Raw genomic sequence first — 17,401 nt, 5'->3', positions numbered from 1 at the left:
TCAGTGCCCAGTCTGACCTTGTGTTGTTCTGTGCATCTGACAATAAAAGACTTAAACTTGAACTAATGGAATTGGAAAATAAAACAAATGGCACTAAACCCTTAACGTATGTAATAATGATGCATAGTCAACAAAACCATATTGACTGAATCAGAAATCAAAATCAGAAAGGGTTTTAATCCCCATGAAAAGTTTGCACAGACAAGTTTACTTTATAAAAGTAACATCATTAACATCATTGTTTACACTAAGCATAGCTGTATAGAAAGAACATGGCATTTAATTGGCTTAGATCTTTGATCATTTTAAGAATCATATATATATACTGCAGGAAACATTCTTAAAGAACTTTGAGTCTCCGAAGTTGTTCAGATTAAAGGAACTCTGGATCACATAGGGCATCATCTGAGGTTTTGCACCTTGCTATTCCTCACCGACGGTTACTCAGTTTTTCATCCATCCCCATCCATTTATTCCGAACTTCGGGGTCCCAGAAAATGTTCTGGAAATTCACATCATACTCGTATCTCTGCTCCATATATCGTAGGGTCCTCATAGGGACAGATCCATAACACCATCTGTGAGGGATATCAACATATACACAGTCAACTAAAGAGTACATTTACATTAGTGTGTTTGACATGTGGTCTTGTTTCACTGGTGTCATCTCTACATCGGCTGCCTGAAAAGATATAAGATCTCATGTACTCGGACCTACACTTTAGTTATACATGCTCTACATGACACCATATACATTATAGTGTAGCTGTGTGTGTCTATTTGTTTGTACAAAGGCTACAGATATATTTTCTCCTCAATTATATGTTTGTTTTTCTGAAGAACAAAAAATATATAGTCAGTGTTTGATTTGTGAACGGAAAAATGAACAACAATTGCAACACAGTGTGCATTACATTATTATTATGATTGTTAAAATGACATTGGTCACACCAATGAACTAAATATTGATATAACTGACAAATATATGCATGCGTACTTATAGCGAGTTTTCAGGGAGATCATGGATTCTTCTTGTAGATCCTCAAACGTGACGTAGTACCCTTGACGGTAGCCCTGTCCAGATGTATTTGTGGCGTTATGCACAGTTTAGTGTATGAAAGTATAGCCCTGATCTGAGCTGTATCTCATTCCTTCCTCTCTTAACTCAGCACGCACTTTTGGTCCTCACCATGTTCACATACGGCCACATCTCCCATCGCTCCACGTTGGTGTTGTCGATCACAATTGGATGGACGTGCTCTTTCATGGCCTCCAAAACTGTAAAAAGGTTTCATATCATCACCTTCAACCACATTGGTGATGGAAGAAGTATCAGATACACTCAGATCCTTATTTCTGTCTCACACACACCTTCGTCTATAAGGTTCTTGTGTGCAGCATGACGCTCTCCAACAGTAGGGGGTGGCCATATCCAGTCCCCATTCTCATCCTTAAAGTTGTCGTCGGTGCTAAAAATCTTCCCAGAACCATATTCCCACAATATATCTCTGTGGAACATGAAACAAGGGGATAAGGCATTTTCGATATTCGAGAAGATTCTACTTTGCAGCGTTGCGTCAGGGACCGGGTGAAAACTACCCATTTTGAAAAATGACTTTTATTATATTTTTATGAATATAAATCCTCAAATGGACACAGTCTAGCATAAAATATCATTAAACAAACATAATAGGACTATTATTAAAACTTAATTTAACTGTAATTTGCATAAATCTACTATTATTATTTTTTTACTCTGCACGGCTTGTCTTTCCTGATCCAGGTAATCCTCGGAGGATGATAAGATCCTTGTTCCTTTTGTTTGGCATTTTTTATTCCTTTGCCGTTACGACGTAGATGGGCAGAAATCCAATACCGCGGTCAGAAGTAGAAAGGAGCTTCCCATAGACTTATATCATAAACTTATATATTAAGGAGCTTCCTCGAGTTGTGGTGAGAGTTAGTGTAGGTTACGCCATGACACTCGCGATGAAAACAGACTGTTGAGCCACATAAAAAAAGGAAACGCCCACGCAGATCGTTCGCTCAGGCTCCCCCAATAAAAAACAAATAGGCATAGGCGACGAATATTTTGCCTAATACTTCTCAGAAACGTGTAGTGTCCTTTTAAGGGTTAGGTCTTAACTGGGAGGAGATTTTAGGGGTAGGAAGAGGTCAAGAAACCATAAAACAAATCTACCAACAATTGTCCCAAACCTGAACAAGCCATTAGTCGGACCAGTGAGGGGCGATTCTGACCCCTTGATGAAACATACCGATATCTCAGGGGCTTTCCTTTAATTTTATTTACAGTGACACATCTTCATTTTATCCGGAAAGTCCCCCCATTCACTTTTCATAGGCCTACTCTCATGTGAAAAACCACATGGTCTGGAGGCCTACATCTTCCTACCACTATCAAAGCATGCTTAATTGTTCTTTATCACCCACCAGAACCGCTAGCCGACTTTGTGGAGGAGCTGGACATGCTCCTCAGCGTCCTCCCGGATGATGGAACCCCCCTGATAGTCCTTGGGGACTTTAACAACCACCTCCAAGGATCGCAGACTGTCAACTTCTTGTCTCTCCTGACTTCCTTCGACCTGGCGCTGCTGAGCACACCGGCGACCCACAAGGCAGGCAAACAGCTAGACCTCATCCTGACTCGTAACTTTATAACTGACTTAAACTCTGTAACCCCACTGCACATTTCTGATCACTACTTTATCCAATTCTCTGTCTCTCTCCCTCCAACCCCTCCCCTTGTAACTTTCCGGTACAACCTCCGCTCCCTATCTCCCTCACATTTCTCCTCTATTGTAACATCCTCCCTCCCTCCCATTTACGAGTTCTCGTCCCACCCCACTAACAAACTCTTCTCCTGCCTGGCCCCCCAATGGTGGAACCAGCTCCCCACCTCCATCAGGGACACTGACTGTCTCCCCACCTTCAAGAAAAGGCTCAAGACGCACTTGTTCCGGGAGTACAACGGCACTTAGGAATGCTTGCTTGATTGGACCTGATGCTAGTTTCCCCCAGGATCACAATGACTCTTATTGAGAGACTTGTTGCTCTTGTAGGTTAGTTATAACGAAGTTAACTCTTGAACTCCTGTACTCGCTGTGAAATATTTTACTGTTGATTGTTCTTCTACAGGTAGCCTACAGTCTTGCACTTTTTGGAGTTCATGTTGTTTTAATTTGTAACTTGCTGACTGCATGCTCTTATGGGTCTACCCTTTGGCACTAATTTAGTTTTTCACAATGTATGCTTCATGTTTTGGTTGCTTGCAGTGTTTGGGACTACCTCGTTGTTTTGATCAGTGACCTATGCTCTTTGGTAAAGCTCTCTCTTGGAAGTCGCCTTGGATAAAAGCATCTACTAAATGCATAAATGTAAATGTACCAGAAGCACACCTACAGGTTGCTGTCTGCTGAACCCACTGACAGCCAATCATATCACCCAAATTATGAATTGGCAGTATAGGTTTCATTCCTCCACATTATCTAACATCATGTGACAAAATAGTCAGTTGTAGCTGAGCTGCTTGGCGGTTTATGAACCGTCTGTGCTGCCCACTCAAGATGATGGTATTAACTCACTCAATACAGGGGATGTGGGAGGGGCCAAGGCCTTATCTGGTAGCCCACGGAGGCAAATCAACAAGACCAGTAACTTGAAATCTCTGTAAACAGGAGGCAAGGATCACTCTCATTGTGTATACATATTTTGACTGATTTTTTATTAAGTAAAGCTAAAAAATAAAACATCTATGTAAATGCTGTCTTTTGCAGTAATGGAATTGGAAAATAAAACAAATGGCACTAAACCCTTAACAGATGTAATAATGATGCATACTCAACAAAACCATATTGACTTAACATAATTGTTTACATAGCTGTATAGAAAGAATGTGGCGCTTTGATTGGCTTAGATCTTTGATCATTTCAAGAACAATTTATATATACTGCAGAAACATTTCTTTTCTTTACTTTCGAGTCTCCAAAGTTGTTCAGATTATAGGAACTCTGCATCCCACTTTACCGGTAGCCACTCAGTTTTTCGTTCATCTCAAACCATTTATTCCGAACTTCACGGTCTTTGAAAATGCTCCAGAAATCGACATCATACTCGTATCTCTGCTCCATATATCGTAGGGTCCTCATAGGGACAGATCCATAACACCATCTGTGAGGGATATCAACATATACACAGTCAACTAAAGAGTACATTTACATTAGTGTGTTTGACATGTGGTCTTGTTTCACTGGTGTCATCTCTACATCGGCTGCCTGAAAAGATATAAGATCTCATGTACTCGGACCTACACTTTAGTTATACATGCTCTACATGACACCATATACATTATAGTGTAGCTGTGTGTGTCTATTTGTTTGTACAAAGGCTACAGATATATTTTCTCCTCAATTATATGTTTGTTTTTCTGAAGAACAAAAAATATATAGTCAGTGTTTGATTTGTGAACGGAAAAATGAACAACAATTGCAACACAGTGTGCATTACATTATTATTATGATTGTTAAAAAGACATTGGTCACACCAATGAACTAAATATTGATATAACTGACAAATATATGCATGCGTACTTATAGCGAGTTTTCAGGGAGATCATGGATTCTTCTTGTAGATCCTCAAACGTGACGTAGTACCCTTGACGGTAGCCCTGTCCAGATGTATTTGTGGCGTTATGCACAGTTTAGTGTATGAAAGTATAGCCCTGATCTGAGCTGTATCTCATTCCTTCCTCTCTTAACCCAGCACACACGTTTGGTCCTCACCATGTTCACATACGGCCACATCTCCCATCGCTCCACGTTGGTGTTGTCGATCACAATTGGATGGACGAGCTCTTTCATGGCCTCAAAAACTGTAAAACAGGTAAGACTCATATCATCACCTTCAACCACACTGGTGATGGCAGATGTATCAGATACACTCAGATCCTTAGTTGTGTCTCACACACACCTTCGCCTGTAAGCTGTTTGTGTGCAGCATGACGCTTTCCAACAGTAGGGGTTGGATGTATCCAGTCCCCATTCTCATCCTTGAAGTAGTCGTCGGTGCTATAAATCTCCCCAGAATTATATTTCTTCAATATTTCGCTGTGGAAGCGGAACACGAGACAAGGGGATCAAGCAAATTATTATGCTGCAAAAGTGTCTAGTGGATTTTGGCATCACATACATGGCCTCATAAAAAGGAATTATTCACATAGCCTAATGACAGATAAAACAAAGGAAGACGCGGAATTTATCGGCCCTGCCTTCATTGCATTGATACAGATTTGGCCAACCAATACCATGAAATGCCTACCAGGAACCATAGGCTAGCATAAAATAACATCAAATGTTATTTCATGTTACGACTTAATTGAACTTTAATTTGCATAAATCTACTATTCAAAAGTTTACTTTGCACGTGTTGTCTTTCCTGATGCAGGTAATCCTCGGAGGATGATAAGATGCTTGTTCCTTCGTCTTGCCATTTTTAATTCCTTCGCCGTTACGACGTAGATGGGTACTATAAATCCAATATTTCAGTAAAAAATAGGAAGGAGCTTCCTCGAGTTGTGGTGAGAGTTAAAGTGTAGTACGCTATGACACCCGCAATTAAAAACTAACTGTTGAGCAACAACAAAAAATAGGAAACGCCCATGTAGATCGTTCGCTCAGGACCGAGGTGAAGTTAGTTTCATATTCGACATTCGATATTTGTCTCACATTCTGAAGACGCTACTTTGCAGCGTCGAGTTAGGGACCGGGTGAAAATTACCCATACAATTTAGAAAAAGGATGACATTAATAATATTAGTATGACTATAAAACCTAAAAAAAACAGCATTGTTGGAATATAAGTTCATCATTATCATAACTTATTCTATCTGAAGCATTGATTTTATTTGGAACTTACGTTCAGCATTGTCATTACACATTTTGTGTACCTGAGGTATTGATGATCTTTTTATTCAACAGAGACATAGAGCATGAAATAGCAACATCGAATTGGCAGTATAGATTTCATTCATCCACATTATCTAACATCATGTTACAAAATAATCAGTTGTAGCAAAGCTGCCTGGCGATTTATGAACCGTCCCACTCAGAAAGAGGGTATTAAATTACTCAATACGGGGAATGGGGGAGGGGCCAAGGCCTTATCAGGTAAAGCCCACAGAGGCAAAGCAACAATACCAGTAACTTGAAATCTCAAGTTCATCATTGTCATTACTTATTCTATCTGAAGCATTGATCGTATTTGGAATATATGTTCAGCAGTGTCATTACACATTTTGTATATGAGTGTTATGTCCTCCAGTATAGGTATCTGTATTCTGTATACCCTGGTATCTGTGTTAGTGTTGTGTTCTGTCAAAGAATCCTTAAGAAGCCGTTCATTCGTTTGAATGAATCTTAGAGAGGTAATGAGTGAAAATACTTTATAAATAGAATGTGTATTTAGACAGGATGTGTTTAAACTGCTGGCACAGGATGTGGTAGAAACCACCTGCATTGAGCAACAACAGAAAGCTCTGGGTTTCCAGTTTCCACGCATTTTAGGTTTCCACCAATTGTATATTTCCTGTGCCGTTGTAACCTGTATTGTTTTTACTTATCAAATAAAAGACAAAAGACAGCTGTTGTCCGTCCTAAATTATAGAGACTATAAAAGTTAATATAGAGAGGCAGAAGACAACATAAGTGATAGCCCTCCTCCAGATCCAATTGCATAGTGTATACATATGTTGATGTATTTTTTTATTTAATTACTTAATTGAAGAGTAAAGCATCTAAGTAAAGCTAAAACATAAAACATCAATGTAAATGCTTTCTTTTGAAATAATGTAGGCTACTTCACTTGCCTTAGGTTAGCATAAGTTTATTAGGTTAGGTTATTACGCATATTTGAGGTTTCGTATATTGTATTGAATATTGTATATTATCTGTTCAGGTTTCCATTTTTAGCTTAACATAGATGTAATCTATGTTCTGTTATATGTTATGTTATTCCAAGTTGCTTTGGGTTGTCTTGTCCTAAGAATTTCAGTGCCCAGTCTGACCTTGTGTTGTTCTGTGCATCTGACAATAAAAGACTTAAACTTGAACTAATGGAATTGGAAAATAAAACAAATGGCACTAAACCCTTAACGTATGTAATAATGATGCATAGTCAACAAAACCATATTGACTGAATCAGAAATCAAAATCAGAAAGGGTTTTAATCCCCATGAAAAGTTTGCACAGACAAGGAATTTACTTTATAAAAGTAACATCATTAACATCATTGTTTACACTAAGCATAGCTGTATAGAAAGAACATGGCATTACATTGGCTTAGATCTTTGATCATTTTAAGAATCATATATATATATACTGCAGGAAACATTCTTAAAGAACTTTGAGTCTCCGAAGTTGTTCAGATTAAAGGAACTCTGGATCACATAGGGCATCATCTGAGGTTTTGCACCTTGCTATTCCTCACCGACGGTTACTCAGTTTTTTATCCATCTCCATCCATTTATGCCTAACTTTGGGGTCTCTGAGAACTCTCCAGAAAACCACCTTAGACTTGTATCTCTGCTCCATATATCGTAGGGTCCTCATAGGGACAGATCCATAACACCATCTGTGAGGGATATCAACATATACACAGTCAACTAAAGAGTACATTTACATTAGTGTGTTTGACATGTGGTCTTGTTTCACTGGTGTCATCTCTACATCGGCTGCCTGAAAAGATATAAGATCTCATGTACTCGGACCTACACTTTAGTTATACATGCTCTACATGAAACAATGGACATTATAGTGTAGCTGTGTGCCATTTTTTTTTTTACAAAGGCTAAAGATATATTATTTCCTCAATTATATCATATATGTTTGTTTTTCTGAAGAAAAAAAACATACAGTCAGTGTTTGATTTGCGAACGGAAAAATGAGAAACTTGTCATGTCCCTTTAAGGTTTCTTGACCTGCACCTACTGCTAAAACCTCCTCCCAGTTAAGACTTATAACCCATAAAACAAATATACCATCAATTGGCCCAAACCTGTCATGTGATTAGTCGGACCAGTGAGGGGTGATTCTGACCCCTTGATGAAACATACCGGTATCAAAGGGGCTTTTCTTGAATTTTATTTACAGCGACACATCTTCATTTTATCCGTAAAGTCCCCCATTTACTTAGTATAGGGCTCCTGTCATGTGAAAAGCCACATGGTCTGGAGGCCTACATCTTCCCTGTCCTAGAAGCACGCCTACAGGTTGCTGTCTGCTGGACTCACTGGCAGCCAATCATATCGCCCCCTGCAACCCTCCCTGCTGACACAGTCACATCCGGTGCATAATCATTTTGCGCTTTTTGTCTGTATTAGGTGTTGTAGTTTGGTGTGAATATTTTGAAGTGTTGGTATCTCAGACACATCTGCATTACAAAATTGTATCTTGTACATTTGTATTTTTTGTAATATTTGTATTTTTATATTGTCAATTACGGCAACTTACATTTTATTGTACATTTTATTTAATTATAAATCCACTTAGTACTGCTAGTTTATGTACCCTTAGTATAGATAGTCCACATATTTAAATTTTAGGCTCCTATATGTTTATTGTGCCTGCCAAAGCAAATTCCTTGTCTGTGCAAACTTTCATGGCGAATAAATCCCCAACATTCTGACTTCATTTTATTATAAGCCAGAACCCCCCCCCCCCCCCCTTGGACTTGGAGCGAAGTCCATTTGAAAAAATAATAATATATATTTATCATTAAAATGACACCACCTAGGGGTTTAGATATAAGGCGGCCGTAAAAAATGATTTCCCGCGCAGGCCATTGCCAATCAGCCACACAACACATTGTGTAATTGTCCAATGTCCTATTTCACCTGCGCAACATGGAACACCTGTTTTCAATGAGCTCAAATTATTTGCCAACATGGCAACCTCAATCAGCAAACACTTAAGGCCACAGTTCATTCCCCTTGGTACTTTTACGAGACGATGGAGGGATTTATGTTTTCACCGTACAACTTTAGTGGATATCCGGGCTGCGGTCCTATTCTCCATGGAAACCCGAAGCTCAAACCCTATAATTTTGCAAAGAAAGGCGGCCTGTATATGACGCCGGATGCCCTCGACTATCTGGATATGTGCAAACGGGTTCAGCTGAAGGCCATTCTGTCGCAGGTGAACCCTGGACTCACACCTCGCCACAGGACCGCTAATACGAAGGACTTCGGCGTTCAAGTCAACGCAAAGGTTGATGCCATAATTCAGTGTTCTCTTGGACCAAAAACGCTTTTTTACCGGGAGCGTCAAATTACTGAATTTCGGTCGCCAGTTAAGAATCCGACTCCATTGACCCCGAACGGAAAAATGATTCCGAGCACTCCGGTGAACAACGTGCGCTTTTCACGACGGCTCGCCATCTACTCTCCGGTGTTTGATCGGAGATTTCTCACGAAATCGATTAAATCGAACAATGACAGTGCATACCACGCAGGCACGGTGGACATTAGTCGCGGTAGTGATGAAGAGGCCGAAGCCGATCAAACTATTGAGCACGAGGGCGTTCTGGAGGAGCAGCGAAAGGATGTCAGTAAACCCCAGCACCCGGAATCCAAAGGATACAACTTTCAGGTAGCTATGTGCCTGCGCATCTGTCAGCTGTGGTGTGTGTGTGTGTGCTATATAACCTAGCCATGGTTTGTCAACTTCCTAACTCATGTTTCGCCTTCTCAGTTTCTGGAACAGAGGTACGGGTTCTTCCACTGCGGCAAGTGCAACATCCGATGGGAGAGCGCGTATGTGTGGTGCATCTCCGGCACCAGTAAGGTAATGTGGCGCAACGTGACATCTAAGCCCCGTGCTTTCTTTTCAGTGAGCTGAGTCAAACGACCAGGCTCACGAAAGAGCCGGAATGCCCATCACTAGTAGTTCTGACTCCCCTCTCCTGTTTGGGTTGGCAGGTCTACTTCAAGCAGCTGTGCCGCAAGTGCCAGGAGGGGTCTAACCCTTACAGGGTGGAGGACATCCAGTGTCAGGTGACGGCAGTGTCACTAAAAACATTGATGGGGTGTAATGGGGCTGCTTGTCGTCGCCTTGGAAACCCCGCTCACTCTCCCTAACCCCCCCCCCCCCCACACAGGATTGCTCCCAGAAACGCTGCTGCTGCGAGCGGAAACAGCGGCACATCGACCTGAGACGACCCCACCGCCAGGAGCTGTGCGGGCGCTGCCGGGGCAAGAGGCTGTCCTGCGACACCACCTACAGCTTCAAGTACATCGTCTGACTTCCCGACCGGACCCCGCCCACCCCCCCCCCCTGCCTGGTTGGATGAGCCCCGCCTTCTTACTCTGAACACCAGCCAATGGGTTTTGAGGAGGAAGGGGTTGGTGGGCCGCTTGAATGAAGCACTGCCCACGTCGTGCTCGCTGTCAGTGGGACAAGTTGCCCCGAACGACCGATCCAGAATCGGCGGTGAGTCAACCTGCAATCCCAACCATGATTGATAGGTGTGTGAAATAATGGCTGTACCTGGATCAGTTTTTATGGGGCAACTTTGACCCTCACTATATTTTATCACTTGTGTCAATCAATGAAGTGAATATTTTTGTAAGAAGTAAATATGAAATAAACATTATTGCAGCATTAGTTTGGTTGCCATGTTCTTGGATTAATTTACCTGACAACGTAAGTAATTTATGTTCAGGATGGAAACCCATGCTGGTTATTCAACAGATTAAATAATTTGATATGCTTTTATTTTGACACATACTTGTACAAGGCATCAACTCAAAGGACTTCACAAAAGCTGTAAAAGTATTTACAAAGTGGAAAAAACAACTAGTCTGTTTCTACAAATCTTTAAAAATGTGCAATTTCTTATTTGGCATGCACATGGAAAAAAAGACCTGCATCATGAGCTCAAGCCTCCCTTTTGTACCTCATACAAACATCTTTCAGATAAAATATGAATCTTTTTAAATAAATATTTCTAATACACTTCATACAAGACAATGCATGCATGGCAGTTTCAATCGACAGAACGTGTACTTTCCTTCTGTCAAAAAACAATGGCGTGTTTTTACTTGATCTAACATAAATAACCGTTACTAGTGATTGTGTACAGTTGAGACATTAGGTTGACCAACGCAGAAAACCGAATAGAACAGACCGCAACTTGGAGTACAGTCCTTCGAACAATAAGTCAGAACATCGATTGCTGAATGTCAGCATTTACTTTTGAGTGTAACCTATGGAAACCTACACACAAATATATGCTACAGTGTACAGTGATTAAAAAGAACAGGGTACACACTATTGCCGAAGGGTATACACATGTATAACGCAATCTCCTCTATATTCGCTGACACGCACAAAAGTTGGTAAGGTACGTCAATAAAACGATACGCTGCAACTACGTTTGGCAACACACAGGGGAATTAACACCGAAAACTTCCTGACGTCAGTACAACCGTGTACAGTGAGAGTATACGAGAGCGTTGGAGGGTGTAAACCAAGACGATAGGAGAATCACTTGGATCCCTGTTTGTCAGTCAGATGGGATCACAGTTAAAGTAGAGGGATTCAGAGTGGATCACTGGGATATATAGCAGAAGGCATTCAGCTTGGTCAAGCATTGCACATTTACCCTATAGGACGTCGATGGACAGTAGGATACAGCAAGTCTTTGCTGCCTTCAGGCATGTCCTCAATCAGATCTCTCTCTCAGTAGCATTCAATAACAAACCTGTCAGTAACATTGATCACAATAACTCCATGTAGTGCAATAGGTCACGACTGGTTTCCTTCGATATCAAATGATACCCGGGGCCACTTCCTGCTTTGTCTAGCTCCGCCCCCCACTGTTCCTCTGGGCATGCTCAGTGCTCTGGTTTCTTCCTATTGGTGCTCGGAAGGTGTGAGAGGACTTGGGTCGTGTTTGTCTTTAGGTCAGGTCTGGTTCCTCCTTAGACAGGAAGTGGTGAGGGAGGGGGCGTCTCACTCAGCTTGTTTGACTTCTGACCCCCCCTTCCCTCCGATTCCTGTTCTCTGAGAGTACCTCGTCTTTCAGACCAGGTTAGCTGGTCTGTAGATATTGCTGGGTTTACGACAGGAGATTCCTTCCACTTCTGTATTCACCGTCAGGTCCGGTATGAACTTGGGGTTAATCAGTCAGTGCCCGCATTCAGTAGTAGTCTCAGTAGTGGAAGAACAGATCCACTTTTTGAACCAAAATACCCCGATGACGTGATTTAAAACCGATCCCGGGTCTGTCAGCCTGTGTGCAGCTCGTCGCCGTGCCCCTCGGGCGCTCAGGTCTGAACGTCCGAGGGTTTTGGGGGGTTCAGGAGCCCCCCCACGTGGAGCAGGGGCAGGGCGGCCTGGCCCACCTTGCCCAGGTAGCGAGACAGGGGCGCGGGAGCCCCCCCCAGGGTACAGCAACACGCCCAGCCCGCCCCCTCCACCAGAGGGGGAGGGGGAGGAGGGAGGGGCGTTCCGGGGACATGGGTCGCAGCCAGACCAGACCGGGCCAGGACAGAGACGGGGGGGGTGTCGTGGACTCGGGGGGCGTGCGGGGGGGCGTGGGGGAGGTGGCAGCCCTGAGAAGGGGGAGGTGCGTGGGAGTGTGGGAGAGAGCTGGGGTCTGTGGCCACGGTAGGGAGTGTGCCGCGCGTGCTGAAGCAGGACGAGCCGTGGGAAGAACGACCCTTTAACGGTTCGTACATATCCCCACGACGACGAGTTGAGAGTAAGATGGGGGCTGGAGGGGTGTCGGTGAAGACGTTTGGAGGACCGGGCAAGTCCCTGAGGGCTGGATATGGGGTGAAGCAGGAGGCGGGGGCCGGAGATGAGCCTCGGTCTAAAGTTAGTTCGGGGCCTGGATCCGGGGCTAGGGCTGTGGGGACCAGGTACGGACCATCCCAGGGATGGACGACCGAGCGGGGCCTAACCCGGGTCTTAGGCCTAGCAGCGGGGTCAGCCTGGGCGGCGGAGGAGGGGGCGTGGCGTGGAGGGTCGAGGGGCGGGGTAACGACACCGGGGGTGGAGGAGGAAGAGCGGGAAGAGGGGGGGAAGGCGGGAGGGTCCTCCCGGGTTCGTGTCAGAGGCTGGTCCCCGAGGCGCTGGAGTCGGGGAGGTAGGTGGTGACCACGCGGTAGCCCTGGGCGCGGTGGATCATCTCGCGGATCTCCCCGTTGAGCTCCAGCAGCTTGGAGCAGATGAGGCTGAGGTCCTGGCGCGAGCCCACCAGGGCGATGGTGCCCGTCTGGCCCAGGGTCTGGTGGCGGAAGTAGACGTTGAGGAGGGTCTGGACCTCGCTCTCCGAGCCGCCGCCGAACACGCCGCAGGGCCAGCGCCTCCTGGTGGTGGGGAGGGGGACGGACAGGATGTGAGGTCAGAGTACGGCTTGGGAAATACTAGGACGTGTGAACCGCTATCGACCCACTTTGGGGTTTCACGTGTGTGTGTGTCACCTGCACTCCTGGATGTAGCGGACGGCCTTGGTGAACTCCTGGTTCTTCAGGCACTCCAGGATGGCCTGCACGGCCGCCTCGGAGGAGGGGAAGCTGGGCACGGCGACGGCGGCGCCCCCCTGGGCGGGGTGCGTGTGGATGTGGGCCAGGTGCGTGTGCTCCAGGTCGCTGGCCACCGCCGCCTCGGCCGCCTGGAGGCTGGTCTTCAGGTCGGTCAGCTCCCGAGACATGTTCAGGAGCTGGAGGGAGGAGGAGGGGGGGGGAGGGAGGGGGTGAGGGAGGGAGGGAGGGGGGGGGGGAGGGAGGAGGAGGGGAGGGGGTGTTTGTGTTAGCCAGCTGTTGAGTGTTTGTGTGTTTGACCGCCTGCGACTGCGCGTGGGGGAATCCCTCAGTTCCGACGTCCTCGTCTTACCTCGGGAACGGAGCTGACGGCGTGCACCTGGCCAATCAGCTTGCAGTACGACTGGAACAGGAGGAGGAGCTGGAAGTGGAGCTTGTAGAGGCGCTGACACAGTTCCAGTTGCTAGGAGACAAGAGGGGACCAGATTCAGACACACACACACACTTATCACCTACACACATCCTATCCTGGTCTGACAGGGCACTACTGATATCGCTTATCATCAATGATAACAGATGACATCACACAACAGCTGGTGTGTCAATTGGCTCGCAGACACACACAGCCACTACAGAAGAATCTTTGAGACTCAAGATTAGAAACGTAGTAAGGGTGGAGAGGACTTACTGCCAGAGATTCCATTTGCTACACAGCGAGAGAGCGTGTTAGGAGGAAAGAGAGAGATGCGGGAGAGAGACAAAGCAAACCACAGAGATCAAGCACACAGTTCAGTCAAGGTCAGCGGAGGTGTCCATAGATAGACAGGTCCTCCCACTCACTCAGTTAGTACCCAGAGAACAGCCCCCCCCTCCCCCTCCCACACCTTCACAAGGCTGCTAGCTCCGCTCAATCAGTAAACACTCAGATATGAGAGAGAGAGAGAGAGAGAGAGGGAAGGAGAGAGAGAGAGAGAGAGAGAGGGAAGGAGAGAGAGAGAGACAAAGAAAGAGAGAGAGAGAGGGAAGGAGAGAGAGAGAGGGAGAGGGGGGGGGGGAGGGAGAGGAACTGAGAGAAAGTATGGGCCTGCTCACCTTCTCCTCAGAGTCTCCAGGTTGGCAGGTGATCACACCGTCTCCAGGGCACCTGGGAAACGTGTCCTTGCAGTTTCTCAGCCACTGGAGAGAGAGGAAATATGTAAAAAAATAAAATAAAATATGCATCCCCTTAAATGAATGATAAAAAGAAGAATCGAATGTACTGTAAGGATTCCGTTGCTGCGACACGTGTGACGATCGGTAATCTCACCAGACACGGCTCAATCACGCGTATCTATCATGACCGCTTTACAGTTTTTGAATGTCATTGACTAAACGGACAGGCCTCTTTCTGTGCCGATCCATTTGGTTTCCAGGGAGTGAGCCGAATCGAGCGCACCCTGTTGTTTGTCAACAGATAGAAGAGTCTTACTGAGACGGCAGCCTCCTCCCGGCTGGTGTAGGTGTCCAGGTACTCCTGCAGCTCCAGGACGCTGAACTTCATCTTCTCCAGCAGCCCATACGACATGATCTGGAGACGAGGGGGAGGAGAGGGACGAGAGCAGGAGAGGAGGAACGGGACGAGAGGAGGAGGAGAGGAAGAACAGGAGGAGGACAAGGAGGAGAGGAAGAACAGGAGGAGAGGAGGAGGAACGGGACGAGAGGAGGAGGAGAGGAAGAACAGGAGGAGGACAAGGAGGAGAGGAGAAACAGGAGGAGGACAAGGAGGAGAGGAGGACAAGGAGGAGGACAAGGAGGAGAGGAGGACAAGGAGGAGGACAAGGAGGAGAGGAGGAACAGGAGGAGGACAAGGAGGAGAGGAGGAACAGGAGGAGGACAAGGAGGAGAGGAGGAACAGGAGGAGGACAAGGAGGAGAGGAGGAACAGGAGGAGGACAAGGAGGAGAGGAGGAACAGGAGATGAGAGAGAGGAGGAGGAACAGGAGCAGAGGAAGAACAGGAGGAGAGGAGGAGGAACAGGAGCAGAGGAAAATAAGAGATCAAACTAACACAAATAAAATGTCTATCATCACCTGTGATTGAATGTCCCACAGATGATGCATGGTTGTTTGATATGATGTTTAACAGCAGCACCCCAACACTGTTGGTGACAGTCTCCACGGCAACAACCCCCCCCCCCCCTCACCGTGTCTGCGTCCACGTAGAGGGTGGGGCAGTCGGAGCACGTGGTCAGCATCTGGGAGGACTTGACGAACTTTGACCCGATGCCCCGGAGCCCCTCCCCCAGGTAGGTGGCGGCGTCTCCCGTCAGAGAGCAGAACTTAGTCTGGATGTTCTGAGGAGGGGAGGGAGGGAGGGAGGGAGGGAGGGGGAGGGAGGGAGGGAGGGAGGGAGAGGGAGAGGGAGAGGGAGGGAGGGAGGGAGGGAGGGAGGGAGGGAGGGAGGGAGGGAGGGAGGGAGGGAGGGAGGGAGGGAGGGAGGGAGGGAGGGAGGGAGGGAGGGAGGGAGAGGGAGACAGGAATAAAGGAAGGAGGTTGCATCATTGGTCCAAAAAAATATATAATATAAATATTTTATACAAACCCACAAAGAGGGCGAGAGATATGAGGGGGGGTATACAGAGATGGGAAGAGAGAGAGAGACAGCTGGCAGACCGATAAGAGAACAGAGGGGCCAGTCTCCACAATCTCTCAGTCTCCTCACCCAAGGACGCCGTCGTAAATAACGAATGTTTATGGGTACCAGGGAAGTCAAGATAATGTCCACAGTGTTCTGTCTGGCTGGGTTGGAATGTCTAATACGCTTCTTCAATGAGCTCTCTGGCCTAACTTTTTTTGAGAGACTTTTTGCAAAGCCACCGGGAGACTTTAGTTCCGGTCTTTTCTTAAAATTGTACAACTGTCTTTCCATCCAGTTGTTTTGTTTCTGTTGATGTCTTGTGTTAGACTCCAGAAACAGAGTTGCTGCCATGTTGTGGTGGAGACAGGTTCATCTTGTTCGACAGAACCTCCCCCAGACAGACACAGCACAGACGTGACCTATCGGGAGAGCGCGTGCGTCGCCCCGGGTTACCTGGAAGAGCGAGGAGAAGACGTGGAAGGTGTAGACGGCGCACGAGCCGTCCGAGTCCGTCACCAGCTGGTTGATATGGCAACGCCACGCCTCCTCGGCGTCGTCGCACACCGCCGGCTGGAACGCCGCCAGGATGGCGGAGAAGAAAGGGGAGGGGGGAGGCGGGAAGCCCAGGTCCTCCAGGTCGTCCACGTCGTCACGGAGACTGTGCGGACGTGACAGGGACCAAAACACACGCAGCGTTAAACGACAGGATGCCACCTTCCGGGCTGTGGCGAGAGTCGTTTAAGGTTCAGGGAGCGTTTAGGGTCGAAACAGAGGGCAGACTCAGCGAAGCGAACCAGCCAGACCAGCTGTGACCACAAACACCCCACGCCTAATCACCATCCAGATGTCAAACCAGACCCCCCAAACGAGGATTCTTTGCGGCCGTAAAATCACTCCGGCAGAGGGCCGTAAACTAGGTGTGGACCCTGCGCTCGCTGCACGGATTGAAACGATGGCGCAAAGCCTTCTGGGTTATATCACACGGTGGTATCAAACAATGGATGGCAAAGTAGTTTACTAAAGCGAAAAAATATGAAGTTGTCACAAGTTACACGTATTGAGCCATTAGAAAGTATGAGTACAAACATCCTAATATATTAAAGTTGTGAACAAGTATGTGAATATTTTTATAAATGATTTTGTACATTCCCAATTGTGTAGAAAATATGTAATTTTATACATTTAAATTTGATTTAAGTATACAGTTGGGTAGCAAAGGCGAGCCACA

The 17,401-nt window shown here is 46.0% G+C and overlaps 4 protein-coding genes across 7 annotated transcripts in view; 1 reads left to right on the top strand and 3 right to left on the bottom strand.

The window, feature by feature from the left end:
• Positions 1–85: 85 nt before the first annotated feature.
• Positions 86–2,079, bottom strand: LOC146246231 (NEDD4-binding protein 2-like 1). Its single transcript, XM_084683405.1, has 5 exons — positions 1,756–2,079; positions 1,372–1,508; positions 1,190–1,278; positions 998–1,074; positions 86–578 (listed from the first exon to the last, which is right to left on the bottom strand). The coding sequence occupies exons 1-5, from the start codon at positions 1,827–1,829 to the stop codon at positions 431–433; spliced, it is 525 nt and encodes a 174-aa protein (XP_084539531.1). The 5' UTR covers positions 1,830–2,079; the 3' UTR covers positions 86–430.
• A 1,648-nt stretch (positions 2,080–3,727) lies between these two features.
• On the bottom strand, positions 3,728–5,747 carry LOC146246230 (NEDD4-binding protein 2-like 1). The gene is made up of 5 exons (XM_084683404.1): positions 5,433–5,747; positions 4,987–5,123; positions 4,800–4,888; positions 4,608–4,684; positions 3,728–4,188 (listed from the first exon to the last, which is right to left on the bottom strand). The coding sequence occupies exons 1-5, from the start codon at positions 5,504–5,506 to the stop codon at positions 4,041–4,043; spliced, it is 525 nt and encodes a 174-aa protein (XP_084539530.1). The 5' UTR covers positions 5,507–5,747; the 3' UTR covers positions 3,728–4,040.
• A 3,231-nt stretch (positions 5,748–8,978) lies between these two features.
• Positions 8,979–10,673, top strand: zar1l (zygote arrest 1-like). Its single transcript, XM_084683546.1, has 4 exons — positions 8,979–9,659; positions 9,762–9,854; positions 9,989–10,063; positions 10,168–10,673. The coding sequence occupies exons 1-4, from the start codon at positions 9,021–9,023 to the stop codon at positions 10,309–10,311; spliced, it is 951 nt and encodes a 316-aa protein (XP_084539672.1). The 5' UTR covers positions 8,979–9,020; the 3' UTR covers positions 10,312–10,673.
• A 93-nt stretch (positions 10,674–10,766) lies between these two features.
• Positions 10,767–17,401, bottom strand: part of fryb (furry homolog b (Drosophila)) — a 51,740-nt gene continuing 45,105 nt past the window's right edge. For 3 of the 4 annotated variants that reach the window (XM_084683544.1, XM_084683545.1, XM_084683542.1), the window contains 8 exons: positions 16,627–16,831; positions 15,740–15,889; positions 15,027–15,125; positions 14,651–14,734; positions 14,247–14,264; positions 13,911–14,021; positions 13,499–13,737; positions 10,767–13,384 (listed from right to left, as the gene is read on the bottom strand). In XM_084683544.1, the coding sequence (XP_084539670.1) occupies positions 13,126–13,384; positions 13,499–13,737; positions 13,911–14,021; positions 14,247–14,264; positions 14,651–14,734; positions 15,027–15,125; positions 15,740–15,889; positions 16,627–16,831 (1,165 nt within the window). In that variant the 3' untranslated portion in view covers positions 10,767–13,125. The remainder of the gene's footprint in view (positions 13,385–13,498; positions 13,738–13,910; positions 14,022–14,246; positions 14,265–14,650; positions 14,735–15,026; positions 15,126–15,739; positions 15,890–16,626; positions 16,832–17,401) is intronic. The other variant, XM_084683543.1, reaches the window with a different exon arrangement.

The sequence above is a fragment of the Hypomesus nipponensis genome, chromosome 20 (assembly GCF_054491055.1).
Source record: "Hypomesus nipponensis isolate SF chromosome 20, ASM5449105v1, whole genome shotgun sequence".
Taxonomy (NCBI): Eukaryota; Metazoa; Chordata; class Actinopteri; order Osmeriformes; family Osmeridae; genus Hypomesus; species Hypomesus nipponensis.
Note: the sequence above shows the minus strand (reverse complement) of the source record. Positions and strands in the feature narration are given on the sequence as shown.